At 42.9% G+C, this 17189-nt stretch overlaps 1 protein-coding gene across 1 annotated transcript in view; it reads right to left on the bottom strand.

The window, feature by feature from the left end:
* Window positions 1-5022: 5022 nt before the first annotated feature.
* The window catches only part of LOC311148382 (DNA-directed RNA polymerase, mitochondrial-like), a 53179-nt gene continuing 41012 nt past the window's right edge, over window positions 5023-17189 (bottom strand). The window contains exons 19-21 of the mRNA XM_084185337.1: window positions 13622-13713; window positions 9140-9213; window positions 5023-5598 (exon numbers count right to left, since the gene is read on the bottom strand). Of these exons, the coding sequence (XP_084041463.1) occupies window positions 5549-5598; window positions 9140-9213; window positions 13622-13713 (216 nt within the window). The 3' untranslated portion in view covers window positions 5023-5548. The remainder of the gene's footprint in view (window positions 5599-9139; window positions 9214-13621; window positions 13714-17189) is intronic.

The following is a 17189-nucleotide window of genomic DNA, read 5'->3' on the forward strand; positions in this document are numbered from 1 at the left end:
TATTCTTAGATGTACACTCTCTCCAAAGTAAAAAAACATAAAATGTATATTGATGAATGTAGAAATATACTTATGCTGATAGCAGTGTCAATTGTCTCCCCAGCATGTACACAGCGACACCACCTGTTCTGATCCAGTACTGCTACTAATATATTGGTAAAAACTCTGTAATTCCCAACCATGCTCACTAGATTGCACAAAGCAAACAATATCAAGAGTTTGCCATTCCAAAAGCAGGATTTGTACTTACCATTGAGCTGTATTGCAAACATGAAGATTGTAGGTAACAAGCCCATAGGCTTATCAATAATTCACCATATATGAATTAATGTATCTTAACAATAGTATCTTAACAATTGTTTGTATTTATGTGATCTCTCACCATTTTGTATCGTGCCAGACTGGGAATGCTTCATGTTTGAAATCATAGGTCTTATCCCAATTATTCAAATACATGCTTTGCAGACAAGTCAACTGTCATGGCTCCTGCACAGGACAAATGAAGATCGTTTAATGACAACAAGTCTGGTATTGGAAGTGACATGTGAAAATCAAGGAGAACTGTCACTATGAGGCTTCTACAGTATTATATCCCAGAGGAGCTCTGGGGACAGATAATATAGCAATTTCCCCCAGCTACCAACAGACTATTACTGCTTAAAGGGGAACTCCACTCAAAAACTATTTATTTTGTATTTGTATTATTAGTCCACTGTTGATACAGTCCTAAAATGTTTTGCATGTCAGCAGTCACATTTTCAAGATATTGGACTTTCAAGAAGCAAAGTGTCACTGACCACATCATCATCATTTTTGGGACTGCATCAACAGTGGGTTAATGAAAAAAATACAAAAATATTGTTTTTTAATGCTGTAGCCTTTTTGATATTAGTATTGCTAGTTGGTACAGTATGATAATAGTGAGAGGGTGAGCTCCCAAGAGCATGGTTAGGCTATGCATCCTCCATCTGTCTACTTGGGAGAATACAAAGTAATTATATTTCCTGTACCTTGGCCCAGATGAGATTCAGTATTACATCGCATTCGGAAAGTATTCAGACACCTTCACTTGTTCCACATATTGCCTTATTACAGCCTTATTCTGAAATTTATTAAATCGTTTTTTTCCCCCCTCATCAATCTGCACACAACACCCCATAATGACAAAGCAAAAACATATATATATTTTTGCAGATGTATGAAAAGAAAAAAATTAAACTGAAATATGACATTTACATTAGTATTCAGACCCTTTACTCAGTACTTTGTTGAAGCACCTTTGCCACCGATTACAGCCTCGAGTCTTCTTGTGTATGATGCTACAAGCTTGGCCCCGTGTAGCTCAGTTGGTAGAGCATGGCGCTTGCAACGCCAGGGTTGTGGGTTCAATTCCCACGGGGGGCCAGTATGAAAAACAAAAACAAAAAAACATGCATGCACTCACTAACTGTAAGTCGCTCTGGATAGGAGCATCTGCTAAATGACTAAAATGTAAAATGTAAAAATGTATTTGGGGAGTTTCTCCCATTCTTCTCTGCAGATCCTCTCAAGCTCTGTCAGGTTGGATGGGGAGCGTCGCTGCACAGCTATTTTCAGGTCTCTCCAGAGATTTTCAATTGGGTTCAAGTCCAGGCTCTGGCTGGGCCACGCAAGGACATTCAGAGACTTGTCCCGAAGCCACTCATGCGTTGTCTTGGCTGTGTGCTTAGGGTCGTTGTCCTGTTGGAAGGTGAACCTTCGCCCCAGTCTGAGGTCCTGAGCGCTCTGGAGCAGGTTTTCATCAAGGATCTCTCTGTACTTTGCTCCGTTCATCTTTGCATCGATCCTGACTAGTCTCCCAGTCCCTGCCGCTGAAAGACATCCCCACAGCATGATGATGCCACCACCATGCTTCACCGTAGGGATGGTATTTTACATTTACATTTGAGTAATTTAGCAGACGCTCTTATCCAGACCGACTTACAGTTAGTGAGTGCATACATTTTTCATACTGGCCAGGTAATGAGCGGTGCCAGGTTTCCTGCAGACGTGACGCTTGGCATTCAGGCCAACGAGTTCAATCATGGTTTCATCAGAACGGAGAATCTTGTTTCTAATGGTCTGAGAGTCTTTAGGTGCCTTTTGGCAAACTCCAAGCGGGCTGTCATGTGCCTTTTACTGAGGAGTGGCTTCTGTCTGGCCACTCTACCATAAAGGCCTGATTGGTGGAGTGATGCAGAGATGGTTGTCCTTCTGGAAGGTTCTCCCATCTCCACAGAGGAACTCTAGAGCTCTGTCAGTGACCATCAGGTTCTTGGCCACCTCCATGACCAAGGCTCTTCTCCCCCAATTGCTCAGTTTGGCTGGGCGGCCAGCTCTAGGAAGAGTCTTGGCGGTTCCAAACTTCTTCCATTTAAGAATTATGGAGGCCACTGTTTTTTTGGGGGCCTTCAATGCTGCAGACATTTTCTGGTATCCTTCCCCAGATCTGTGCCTTGACACAATCCTGTCTCGGAGCTCTACGGACAATTCCTTCGACCTCATGGCTTGGTTTTTGCTCTGACATGCACTGTCAATTGTGGGACCTTATATAGCCAGGTGTGTGCCTGTCCAAATCATGTCCAATCAGTTGAATTTACCACAGGTTGACTCCAATCAAGTTGTAGAAAAATCTCAAAGATGATCAATGGAAACAGGCTGCACCTGAGCTCAATTTTGAGTATCATAGCAAAGGGTCTGAATACTTATGTAAATAAGGTATTTCAGTTTTTTATACATTTGCAAAAATTGGGGTATTGTGTGTAGATTGCTGAGAAAAAAATATTTCATCCATTTTAGAATAAGGCTGTAACGTAATAAAATGTGGAAAAGGTCACAGGGTCTGAATACTTTGCGAAGGAACTGAACAAAAATATAAGCGCAACATGCAACAATTTCAACGATTTTACTGAGTTACAGTTCATATAAGGAAATCAGTCAAATAAAATAAATAAATTAGGCCCTAATCTATGGATTTCACATGACTGGGCAGGGGCGCAGCCTTGGGTGGGGAGACAGGCCCAGCCAATCAGAATTAGTTTTTCCCCACAAAAAGGCTTTATTACAGACAAAAATACTCCTCAGTTTCATTAGCTGTCTGTGTGGCTGGTCTCAGACGATAATAATAATAATAATAATAATATGCCATTTAGCAGACGCTTTTATCCAAAGCGACTTACAGTCATGCGTGCATACATTTTTACGTATGGGTGGTCCCGAGGATCGAACCCACTACCCTGGCGTTACAAGTGCCATGCTCTACCAATTGAGCTACAAAGGACCACCATCCCGCAGGTGAAGAAGCTGGATGTTGAGGTCCTGGGCTGGCATGGTTACACGTGGTCTGCGGTTGTGAGGCCGGTTGGACGTGCTGACAAATTCTCTAAAACGACGTTGGAGGCTGCTTATGGTAGATAAATTAACATTAAATTATCTGGCAACAGCTCTGGTGGACATTCCTGCAGTCAGCATGTCAATTGCACGCTCCCTCAAAACTTGAGACATCTGTGGCATTGTGTTGTGTGACAAAACTGCACATTTTAGAGTGGCCTTTCATTGTCCCCAGCACAAAGTGCACCTGTGTAATGATCATGCTGTTTAATTAGCTTCTTGATATGCTACATCTGTCAAGTGGATGGATTATCTTGGCAAAGGAGAAATGCTCACTAACAGGGATGTAAACAAAAAAATCTCCCACTCAGAAGTGAAACATTTCCCCCTCTCACCTCTTCCACCTCCAAACACAAACCTAACAGTGTAGCTGTCCCTACCTTCCAAATCCTTCTGTTCCAACATCCTGTTCCTGCAGACAGAAAAATAATGACTGAGTCTAGTGGTAGTTGTCCAGTCCTTATTAACTCAATGCTGTATGAGTCAGTGCTATTGATCTGACGGCTTAAACCCTTTCATCAACAACTTTCCTTAGTGCTCTGCTCAGGTCGTGCAGACAGAGCTCTCTGCTCTGCGTCAGTGGCCAAGTTGTGAAAGAGGATATGCGTAAGTGTCTGAGAACCTGAAGGCACTTCACAGTAACAATCAGAGCTGTGCCCTTGAACATCAACACTGCCGGGGAGAAGAGAAGAGACATGCAGGGAGTGCTTCACGCCATTCAATGACCTCGGCTTCGTTTGCTTTGTCATTGAAACGTCAGTGGTAACAGACCTTTCACAATCAACAGGTTTATAACACAACGAGAGGCAGAGCAGGGATGGGCGAATAAAAACCAGCCAGTTCAATTTAAATCAGAAAATGGATCCAATCTAAGAAGTGTGGCATGAGGCATGAATACAGATGGCTCTGATATGAAACAAACAAGACACTTGAGTTAATGATAAAGTGCTTTGCTCAGAATAAGAGGATGTATCCATGCCTATAGAGTAAATCATATTTCTTTGTAATCACTTGTGAACATTATGAGGACTTGGTAAACAATCTCAGGAGACAGAAGGCACATGTTGCAGGTTACACAATGTGCAGTAATACTATATTTATGAAATGGTTTTGTTAATTACTATTGTGTCCCATTAGTGTTTTCAATTGCAACACAACTGCAGATATTTTTTGCAACATGCCATTTTTTTGGCAGGACAATTCATGATGTCCTCCCTCTCACAGCCACCTTCCCATCTATCCACCCATTATTACTATTTTCTTCCCTCTCTCTCTGTGAATGACAGTAACTGTCTCCAGTGGAAACTTGAGAGGTAAATGAGGTGTGGCTCTAAATGTCAGAGTGAGCATCTCTTCCTGGGTGCCTCAATAGATGAAAGGCAGGATCATGTGCTTAATCAGCCAGGTGTTAGACAGAGGGAGGGAGGGAGGGGGCAAATCAGTGCCCTGTACAGAGAGGGAGGGAGGGAGGGAGCAAGCGGATCAGAACACTGTGGAGAGAGAAAGAGAGGGAGGGAGGGATGGATGGAGGGAGAGAGGATGGAACGGGCGGATCAGAGCCCTGTGGGTGGAGAGAGAGAGAGAGAGAGGGAGGGAGGGAACACACTGATCACACACTCTTAGAAGTCTCTTTATAGTAAAGGTGTTCATGATGGGAGGATACACAGGTACGCGGAACACACACGTATAACACACATACACAAGGCTAAAATGTTCTGACAAGGGATGTCATTCGTTCGCGCATGCACACACGCACACCCACGAACACACGCTCCCAACAGTAAAAGGGAAGTGAAAGTCAAAGCCTGGGCCATAATTGAGCTCTGTTGAGATCCTCTCCAGTCCAGAGTGGGGAAGCTGCTCTCATTTCCTCTTATCTCCTCTCCAGAGCTGGCCTCTCCTCCTCCTCTCCTCCCACACTGGTCTGTGGCTGAGTGGGTCATTATGTGTGATGGAGCTGCTTCAGAAAGCCTTTGCTTCGCCTAGCGGGCTGTGGATCAATCATCTGATGCCTGAGGGAGACAAGCCCTCCCAGTCCCCACACAGCCCTCCCAGTGTTCAGCCTCACAGTCTATCAATCCCACTCTTCTCCCTCCATTGGCTTTTGCTTCCTGTTGGTCTGTTTGTCGGTCTGTTCCTCTCAGCTGAAGAAGTAAGTGGATTCCTTCACCCGCTGGAGATCAAAGTCGCCTGGGAGACAAGAACACAACCTCACGTCAGTGAAAAGTGGTAGGACGTAGTGGAGGATACATTAATGGGTGATGATTGTCTACGTTTCGATCTGTCAAATATTGTTGTCCAATTCTGAGTGATTGATCAAGTCTAATATTGATCTCTATCTTCGGATCTGCAGTGAACAGTTTCCCTGATACATGGCTGTTGACTTCTATAGACGCTGTATAGGAGTCAATGTTTCCCCTCCCATTATATAGGTATAGCCAGTCACCTTGCAGTGCTGTGGAGGGGAGGGCAGCATGGAGCAGGCAGAGCAGGACAAGCAGGCAACAAATGTCATTAATAGTGAGACTACTGTATTTACATTACATTTTAGTCATTTAGCAGACGCTCTTATCCAGAGCGACTTACAGTTAGTGAATGCATACGTTTTTATTTTTATTTTTTCCCGTGGGAAACGAACCCACATCCCTGCCGGCCAAACCCTCCCCTACCTTGGACGACGCTGGACCAATTGTGCGCCGCCCATGGGTCTCCCGGTTGCGGCCGGCTGCGACAGAGCCTGTACTCGAACCAGGATCTCTAGTGGCACAGCTAGCGCTGCGATGCAGTGCCTTAGACCACTGCGCCACTCTGGATTACCATACTGTAGGGACCATATCAGAATACTGATTCTGTCTTTCAGAGCTGTCTAAATTACAGCTAGTTTAGGCACCCACTCTGTGCATAGCTGTTCTATCACAACTACAGTGGGTATCACCCCCCTTGGATAAAAAAAAAAGAAAATATTTAATTGTGATTTATTTTGGCTTTGATCTACACAAAATACTCCATATTGTCAAAGTGAAACAATTCTACACATTTTTACAAATTCATAAAAATTAAGTAACTAAAAAAGTTGTTGCTTAAGAATTCACCCCCTTTGTTTAGGCAAGCCTAAATTAGTTCAGAAGTAACATTTGGCTTAACAAATTATATAATAAGTTACATGGCTCACTGTGTGAAATAATAGGGGTTGACATGATTTTTGAATGACTACCCCTTCCTCTGTCCCCCATAAATACAACATCTGTAAGTCAAGTATTGAATTTCAAGCACAGATTCAACTACAATGACCAGGGAGCTTTTTGAAAACCTCATAAAGAAGGGCAGTGATTGGTAAATGGACAACAATAACAAATCAGACATTGAATAGCTCTTTAAGCATGGTCAAGTTAATAATGATGCTGTGGATGATGTATTAAACCACTCAGATACATCATAGATACAGTCGTCCTTCTGAACTGAGCTGCAGGACAGGAAGAAAACTGCTCAGGGATGTCACCATTAGGACATTGGTGATTTTAAAACTGCTCAATGGCTGTGATGGGAGAAAACTGAGGATGGATCAACAACTTTGTAGTGATTCCACAATAATGACCTAAATGACAGAGTGAAAAAAATATATACACTACCAGCCAAAAGTTTGGACACACCTACTCATTCAAGGGTCTTTCTTTCTTTTTACATTGTAGAATAATAGTGAAGACATCAAAACTATGAAATAACACATATGGAATCATGTAGTATCCAAAAAAAAGGGTTAAACAAATCAAAATATATTTTATATTTGAGATTCTTCAAATAGCCAGCCTTTGCCTTGATGACAGCTTTGCACACTTTTGGCATTCTCTCAACCAGCTTCATGAGGTAGTCACCTGAAAAGCATTTCAATTAACAGGTATGCCTTCTTAAAATTTAATTTGTGGCATTTCTTTCCTTCTTAATGCGTTTGAGCCAATCAGTTGTGTTGTGACAAGGTAGGGGGGGTATACAGAAGATAGCCCTATTTGGTAAAAGACCAAGTCCATATTATGGCAAGAACAGCTCAAATAAGCAAAGAGAAACAACAGTCCATCATTACTTTAAGACATGAAGGTCAGTCAATACGGAAAATGTCAAGAAAATGCAGTCGCAAAAACCATCAAGCGCTATGATGAAACTGGCTCTCATGAGGACCACCACAGGAATGGAAGACCCAGAGTTACCTCTGCTGCAGAGGATAAGTTCATTAGAATTACCACTTTTTTGGGTACTACATGATTCCATATGTGATATTTCATCGTTTTGATGTCTTCACTATTATTCTACAATGTAGAAAATAGTAAAACATAAAGAAAAACCCTGGAATGAGTAGGTGTGTTCAAACTTTTTACTGGTACTGTATATATATACAGAATATATTCCAAAACATGAATCCTGTATGCAACAAATCACTAAAGTAATACAGAAAAATGCAAAGCCTTATGTTTGAGGCAAATCCAACACAACACATGATTAACTGCCTCTTTATTTTCAAGCATGGTGGTGGCAAAGACTGGGGAGTTTTTCAGGATAAAAATAAACAGGATGGAGCTAAGCACAGGCAAAATCCTAGAGGAAAACCTGGTTCAGTCTGCTTTCCACCATACGTTGGGAGAGGAATTCACCTTTCAGCAGTACAATAAACTAAAACACAAGGACAAATATACACTGGAGTTGCTTACCAAGAAGACAGTGAATGTTCCTGAGTGGCCAAGTTACAGTTTTGTCTTAAATCAGATTGAAAATCTATGGCAAGACTTGAAAATTGCTGTCTAGCCATGATCCTCAACACCTTCACAGCGCTTAAAGAATTTAGAAAAGAATAATGGGCAAATATTGTAAAATACAGGTGTGCAAAGCTCTTCGAGACTTAACCAAGAAGCCTCAAAGCTGTAATCGCTGCCAAAGGTGTTCCTAACATGTATTGTCTCAGAGGGGTGAATACTTATCTAATCAAGGTATATTAGTGTTGTATTTTTCATTAATCATAACAAGTTCTTCCACATTACAGAGTATTTTGTGTAGATCGTTGGCAAAAATGACAAATCAATTTTAATCCCACTTTGTGTAGAATTGCAGGAAATTAGCTTTAAAACTGGAAGAATTTTACGCTCCGCTAACAAGAGGGATGTGAACAGTTTGAACAGTTTGTGGTCACATGGGTTGCGTGGTGGGGGTTTGTTACTATGCCGATAAATGACTATTTCTATCCGGACCTTTGCCACCTTGGACATTTGTGTGACCGGACCTTCTCAAATAGTACTTGCGTACCCCTGTTGTATAACAATGTCCAGCTAGTATTCCAATGTATTCTGTTAGAGGAGACAGCCAGGGGTTACCGTGGTGATAGCCTCTGTGTGGTTCAGACACAAAGCAGACCACCACACCTGCCTGAGTCATTTAAGGAGATTATGCATGGCGGGTGGAGACAATTAATGGTAATAAATGATATGCAACTCAGCTGCTAGTAACAACCAGCCTCAGGTGGACAGAGAGAGGGGTTAAACAACCACAAAAACCTCCTTTAGGACTGACGGGCGGACGGACGTGGTGCTGACAGAACAACGGAAGCTGTAATCAATCATCCCCTGTGCTGTGGGGATTAGACCTGGGATCTGATTAACATAATACACAGGTCGCGTAGCGTGCAGAGAGATGACTAGAGAGATATAACGATGCAGAGAGAGAAAGAGAGAGAGAGAGAAACACTGACCTGTTTGGGGCACTTTGGCCAGCAGCAGCAGCATCCTCCGGTACTCCAGAAACGTCTTGTTTTTGACCTCGCTCCTGGAGGAGAAGGGATGAGCGGATGAAGTGCTTATTAAGTTGTTGTTTTGGTGAGAGGTTGGTCAGGAGTCCATGTTAGTGAAGACATCATGGCAGTGGTGCGGCCTCCTCAGGCTCATCTCTCTAAGCTCCTGCCTTCCTCTCTGCCTCATCTCGCCTCTCCTCCTAGGGTCTATGTCCTCACGGGGCCTTGGCACAGGTGGTGAGGGGCTGGCTTGGCTGCCCAATTGTGGATACTTAGTACACTTAACCCAACCCCAAGTGATTACTGTAAAAACATAACTTTTCACAAGCAACCTGACTAACAGTAAAAACTGTATTTTTACTGTAACCACTAGTGGTCTGTCAAGCTTCTAAACACAGTCACCTTTAAAGGTACAGTCTGGGAATCTGTTCACTTTTAAAGCCATTTCTGTATTTGACGGCATAGTAAAAAGCCCATCTAATGTTTAGTATGTTTAGTTTCTACAGTGCTCAAATTACTACTTTAACGATGTGTGTGTGTGCTTCACCATTAAAGTCCAGCTATGACGACTCCAGGCTTAAAAGGTACATGCAGAGAGAGAGTGTGATTGCAGCAGGAAACTCCACAAGTACATGATTTAGAACCATTTATCTACCATAGTTATGACCACACTATACCATACACTGTACATGTCTGTTTGTACATTCTACGCCAGGGGTTACCAGACTTTTGTGGCCCGCGACCCCATTTTGATATAACAAAAAAAATGAAAGTGATGAAAGTAAAAAAAGTAATCAACGGCCAATGTTGACTTTTTGGATTGGGGCTATTACAAATCAGTATGATAGTACTTTTGACAGTATTTCAATCTGAAAGAAGTATGGTTTGAAGTGAGTGAAATGCATCAGAAAGGTATTGGGAGGTTAATAATTTTGTATGGTCTTCTGTGTAGAAAAGGACATCACACTGATTGTTCTTTTTCCGCCAGTCTGATTTAGTGCCTGGTCTTATCCACTGGGCATTGTAGAGGGAAACAGAAAACACATACAGTGCATTCGGAAGGTATTCAGACCCCTTGACCTTTTCCACATTTTGTTACGTTGCAGCCTTTTTCAAAAATGGAATAAATCGTTTTTTTCCCTCATTAATCTAGACACAATACCCTATAATGACAAAGCAAAACCAGGTTTTTAGAAATGTTTGCAAATGTATATATACAAAAAAAAACATTTATATCATATTTACATAAGTATTCAGACCCTTTACTCAGTGCTTTGTTGAAGCACCTTCGGCAGCGAATACAGCCTTGAGTCTTCTTGGGTATGACGCTACAAGCTTGGCACACCTGTATTTGGGGAGGTTCTCCCATTCTTCTCTACAGATCCTCTCAAGCTCAGTCAGCTTGGATGGGGAGCGTCGCTGCACAGCTATTTTCAGCGATCGTTTGATCGGGTTCAAGTCTGGCTCTGGCTGGGCCACTCAAGGACATTCAGAGACTTGTCCCAAAGCCACCCCTACGTTGTCTTGGCTGTGTGCTTAGGGTCGTTGTCCTGTTGAAACGTGAACCTTCACCCCAGTCTGAGGTCCTGAGTGCTCTGGAGCAGGTTTTCATCAAGGATGGCCACTCTACCATAAAGGCCTGATTGGTGGAGTGCTGCAGAGATGGTTGTCCTTCTGGAAGGTTCTCCCATCTCCACAGAGGAACTCTAGAGCTCTGTCAGAGTGACCATCGGGTTCTTGGTCACCTCCCTGATCAAGTCCTTTCTCCCCCGATTGCTCAGTTTGGCTGGGCGGCCAGCTCTAGGAAGAGTCTTCGCGGTTCCAAACTTCTTCCATTTAAGAATTATGGAGGCCACTGTGTTCTTGGGGACCTTCAATGCTGCAGACATTTTTTGGTACCCTTCTCGAGATCTGTGCCACGACACAATCCTGTCTCGGAGCTCTACGGACAATTTCTTCGACCTCATGGCTTGGTTTATGCTCTGATATGCACTGTCAACTGTTGGACCTTATATAGACAGGTGTGTGCCTTTACAAATCATCCAATCAATTGAATTTACCGCATGTGGAATCCAATCAAGTTGTAGAAATATCTTAAGGATAATCAATGGAAACAGGATGCACCTGAGCTCAATTTCGAGTCTCATAGCAAAGGGTCTGAATACTTATGTAAATAAATTATTTCAGTTTTTTATTTTTCATAAATTTCCAAAGAATTCTAAAAACCTGTTTTCGCTTTGTCATTACGGGGTATTGTGTGTGTAAAGTAAAGGGGTCTGAATACTTTCCGAAAGGCACTGTACGTGCTCTTGAGAGTCTTATTATGGGGTCATAATATTCTGTTTAGACCCCAGTCCTACCTACCTACAGGTTATGGAAAATGTGCTCTTTTAGTATTTCTCCAGTAGGTTTCCGGAAGGAGAAAGCCTCCACTTCTATGTCAAAGATAATAAAACAAAAACACTATAGTAAATACTACAGTAATGTCCGCAAAAACATTACACTAAATACTACAGTATAGTACAATCCGCAACAACACTACATTCATTACTATAGTATATACTACAGTTATTTTACTACAGCATTTATACTATAGTTAACTGTAAATACTACATTATAAACGGGTGGTTCGAGCCGTGAATGTTGATTGGCTGACAGCCATGGTATATCCGACCGTATACCATGGGTATGACAAAACATTCATTTTTACTGCTCTAGTTACGTTGGTAAGCAGTTTATAATAGCAATACGGCACCTCAGGGGTTTGTGATATATGGCCAATATACCACGGCTAAGGGCTGTGTCCAAGCACTCCGCGTTGCGTCGTGCATACCACACCTCCTCTGGCCTTATTGCTTAAGTACAGTTGAAGTCAGAAGTTTACATACACCTTAGCCAAATACATTTAAACTCAGGTCAGTTAGGATCACCACTTTATTTTAAGAATGTGAAATGTCAGAATAATAGTAGAGAGAAAGATTTATTTCAGCTTTTATTTCTTTCATCACATTCCCAGTGGGTCAGAAGTTTACATACACTCAATTAGTATTTGGTAGCATTGCCTTTAAATTGTTTAACTTGGGTCAAACAATTCGGGTAGCCTTTCACAAGCTTCCCACAATAAGTTGGGTGAATTTTGGCCCATTCCTCCTGACAGAGCTGGTGTAACTGAGCCAGGTTTGTAGGCCTCCTTGCTCGCACGCGCTTCTTCAGTTCTGCCCACAAATGTTCTATAGGATTGAGGTAACGGCTTTGTGATGGCCACTCCAATACCTTGACTTTGTTGTCCTTAAGCCATTTTGCCACAGCTTTGGAAGTATGCTTGGGGTCATATTCCATTTGGAAGACCCATTTGCGACCAAGCTTTAACTTCCTGACTGATGTCTTGAAATGTTGCTTCAATATATCCACATAATTTTCCTTCCTCATGACGCCATCTATTTTGTGAAGTGCACCAGTCCCTCCTGCAGCAAAGCACCCCCACAGCATGATGCTGCCACCCCCGTGGTTCACAGTTGGGATGGTGTTCTTCAGCTTGCAAGCATCCCCCTTTTTCCCCCAAAGATAACGATGGTCATTATGGCCAAACAGTTCTATTTTTGTTTCATCAGACCAGAGGACATTTCTCCAAAAAGTACGATCTTTGTCCCCATGTGCAGTTGCAAACCGTAGTCTGGCTTTTTTATGGGGGTTTTGGAGTCGTGGCTTCTTCCTTGCTGAGCAGCCTTTCAGGTTATGTCGATATAGGACTCGTTTTACTGTGGATATAGATACTTTTGTACTTGTTTCCTCCAGCATCTTCACAAGGTCCTTTGCTGTTGTTCTGGGATTGATTTGCACTTTTCGCACCAAAGTACGTTCATCTCTAGGAGACAGAACGCATCTTCCTTCCTGAGCGATATGCGTGGTCCCATGGTGTTTATACTTGCGCACAATTTTTTGTACAGATGAACGTGGTACCTTCAGGCATTTGGAAATTGCTCCCAAGGATGAACCAGACTTGTGGAGGTCTACAATTTTTATTCTGAGGTCTTGGCTGATTTCTTTTGATTTTCCCATGATGTCAAGCAAAGAGGCACTGAGTTTGAAGGTAGGCCTTGAAATACATCCACAGGTACACATCCAACTGACTCAAATGATGTCAATTAGCCTATCAGAAGCTTCTAAAGCCATGTATTTTCCAAGCTGTTTAAAGGCACAGTCAACTTAGTGTATGTAAACTTCTGACCCACTGGAATTGTGATACAGTTAATTATAAGTTAAATAATATGTCTGTAAACAATTGTTGGAAATATTACTTGTGTAGATGTCCTAACCGACTTGCCAAAACTATAGTTTGTTAACAAGAAATGTGTGGAGTGGTTGAAAAACTAGTGTGGAGGGTCAGTGGTCCAGTTTGTGTGTGTATGTGTGTGTATAAGTGTGTGTGTTGTAGAAACTTACGATCGCCCAGAGCAGTATTTCTGCAGTAGGAAGTTGGACAGCTCTTGAAGGATGGGCTGGCTGTGCAGCGCCACAAACTGCTCCCGGCAAACCTGGCAACCCAAGAGAGCACAGCACACTCAGTCACTCTACTGTACTCCCAACACTCAACCAACCGCTCTATTCAACACTGACATTTGACTGTACTGGGAGTTCAAGAATGATCTGGCAATCTGAGAGAGTCCAATCAGTCACTCTATCCTCAATTAGCTAGAAAGATGTGTCGGCATTGAGTAATTGTCTCTGGCCCCCTCCCAGTTAGGGCGAGTGATGAGCTCTACAGCAGAGTCTCACAACTCAATCGCTAGTTGAAAACGGTTTTCTGCCCCTCCCAAAAGATAGAATTTGCAGATAATTGGCCCTCTTTCTGGGACTCACCCACAAACAGGACCAAGCCTGGCCTGCTGAGGAGTGACGGACTCCATCCTAGCTGGAGGGGTGCTCTCATCTTATCTACGAACATATAAAGGGCTCTAACTCCTCTAGCTCCACAATGGATAGGGTGCAGGCCAGGCAGCAGGCTGTTAGCCAGCCTGCCAGCTTAGTGGAGTCTGCCACTAGCACAGTCAGTGTAGTCAGCTCAGCTATCCCCATTGAGACCGTGTCTGTGCCTCGATCTAGGTTGAGGAAAACTGGCGGTGTTTGCCTTAGCAATCTCACTGGAATAAAGATTTCCTCCATTCATGTCATTATTGAAAGAGATTGTGATATCGCACATCTCAACATAGGGCTACTTAATGTTAGATCCCTCACTTCCAAGGCAGTTATGGTCAATGAACTAATCACTGATCATAATCTTGATGTGATTGGCCTGACTGAAACATGGCTTAAGCCTGATAAATTGACTGTGTTAAATGAGGCCTCTCCTCCTGGTTACACTAGTGACCATATCCCCCGCGCATCCCGCAAAGGCGGAGGTGTTGCTAACATTTACGATAGAACATTTCAATTTACCCCCAAAAAATGACTGCTTTTCGTCTTTTGAGCTTCTAGTCATGAAATCTATGCAGCCTACTCAATCACTTTTTATAGCTACTGTATACGGCCTCCTGGGCCGTATACAGAGTTCCTCACTGAATTCCCTGAATTCCTATCAGACCTTGTAGTAATGGCAGATAATATTCAAATTTTTGGTGACTTATATATTCACATGGAAAAGTCCACAGACCCACTCCAAAAGCCTTTCGGAGCCATCATCGACTTAGTGGGTTTTGTCCAACATGTCTCCGGACCTACTCATTGCCAGTCATACCCTGGATCTAGTTTTGTCCATTGGAATAAATATTGTGGATCTAAATGTTTTTCCTCATAACCCTGGACTATCAGACCACCATCTTATTACGTTTGCAATCGCAACAAATAATCTGCTCAGACACCAACCCAAAGATTCCTAGAGGCCCTTCCAGACTCCCTCCACCTACTCAAGGACGTCGGAGTACAACAATCGACCTAACTGAGGATCTAAATGTAACCTTGCGTAATACCTTAGATGCAGTTGCAGTCGCACCCCTAAAAACAAAAAACATTTGTCACAAGAAACTAGCTCCCTGGTATACAGAAAATACCAGAGCCCTGAAGCAAGCCTCCAGAAACGGAAATGGCACTCCACCAAACTGGAAGTCTTCCTACTAGCTTGGAAAGAAAGTACAGAGCAATATCGAAGAGCCCTCACTGCTGCTCGATCATCCTATTTTTCCAACCTAATTGAGGAGAATAAGAACAATCCAACATTTCTATTTGTTACTGCCGCAAAGCTTACTAAAAAGCAGCATTCCCCAAGAGAGGATGCCTTTCACTTCAGCAGTGATGAATTCATGAACTTCTTCGACGAAAAGATCATGATCATTAGAAAGCAAATTACAGACTCCTCTTTGAATCTGCGTATTTCTCCAAAGCTCAGCTGTCCTGAGTCTGCACAAAACTGCCAGGACCTAGGATCAATCAAGTTTTTTAATCTTATATCTCTTGACACGTTCATGAAAATAGTCATGGCCTCTAAACCTTCAAGCTGCATACTGGACCCTATTCCAACTAAACTACTGAAAGAGCTACTTCCTGTGCTTGGCCCTCCTATGTTGAACATAATAAATGGCTCCCTATCCACTGGATGTGTACCAAACTCACTAAAAGTGGCAGTAATAAAGCCTCTCTTGAAGAAGCCAAACCTTGACCCAGAAAATGTAAAAAACTATCGGCCTACAGTGGCTTGTGAAGGTATTCACCCCCCTTGGCATTTTTCCTATTTTGTTGCCTTACAACCTGGAATTAAAATTGATTTTTTGGGGGTTTGTATCATTTGATTTACACAACATGCCTACCACTTTGAAGATGCAAAATCGTTTTTATTGTGAAACAAACAAGAAATAAGAAATAAGACAAAAAAACTGAAAACTTGAGCGTGCATAACTATTCACCCCCCCCCCCCCCCCCAAAGTCAATACTTTGTAGAGCCACCTTTTGCAGCAATTCCAGCTGCAAGTCTCTTGGGGTATGTCTCTATATGCTTGGCACCTCTAGCCACTGGGATTTTTGCCCATTCTTCAAGGCAAAACTGCTCCAGCTCCTTCAAGTTGGATGGGTTCCGCTGGTGTACAGCAATATTTAAGTGATACCACAGATTCTCAATTGGATTGAGGTCTGGGCTTTGACTAGGCCATTCCAAGACATTTAAATGTTTCCCCTTAAACCACTCAAGTGTTGCTTTAGCAGTATGCTTAGGGTCATTGTCCTGCTGGAAGGTGAACCTCCGTCCCAGTCTCAAATCTCTGGAAGACTGAAACAGGTTTCCCTCAAGAATTTCCCTGTATTTAGCACCATTCATCATTCCTTCAATTTTGACAAGTTTCCCAGTCCCTGCCGATGAAAAACATCCGCACAGCATGATGCTGCCACCACCATGCTTCACTGTGGGAATGGTGTTCTCCGGGGTGATGAGAGGTGTTGGGTTTGCGCCAGACATAGCGTTTTCCTTGATGGCGAAAAAGTTCAATTTTAGTCTCATCTGACCAGAGTACCTTCTTCCATATGTTTGGGGAGTCTCCAAATGGCTTTTTTTCTGGCCACTCTTCCGTAAAGCCCAGTTCTGTGGAGTGTACGGCTTAAAGTGGTCCTATGGACAGATACTCCAATCTCCGCTGTGGAGCTTTGCAGCTCCTTCAGGGTTATCTTTGGTCTCTTTGTTGCCTCTCTGATGAATGCCCTCCTTGCCTGGTCCGTGAGTTTTGGTGGGCAGCCCTCTCTTGGCAGGTTTGTTGTGGTGCCATATTCTTTCAATTTTTTAATAATGGATTTAATGGTGCTCCGTGGGATGTTAAAAGTTTCGGATATCTTTTTATAACCCAACCCTGATCTGTACTTCTCCACAACTTTGTCCCTGACCTGTTTGGAGAGCTCCTTGGTCTTCATGGTGCAGCTTGCTTGGTGGTACCCCTTGCTTAGCGGTGTTGCAGACTCTGGGGCCTTTCAGAACAGGTGTATATATACTGAGATCATGTGACAGATCACGTGACACTTAGATTGCACACAGGTG

The sequence above is a fragment of the Coregonus lavaretus genome, assembly GCF_964263955.1.
Source record: "Coregonus lavaretus genome assembly, chromosome: 21".
In the NCBI taxonomy this organism is placed as follows: Eukaryota; Metazoa; Chordata; class Actinopteri; order Salmoniformes; family Salmonidae; genus Coregonus; species Coregonus lavaretus.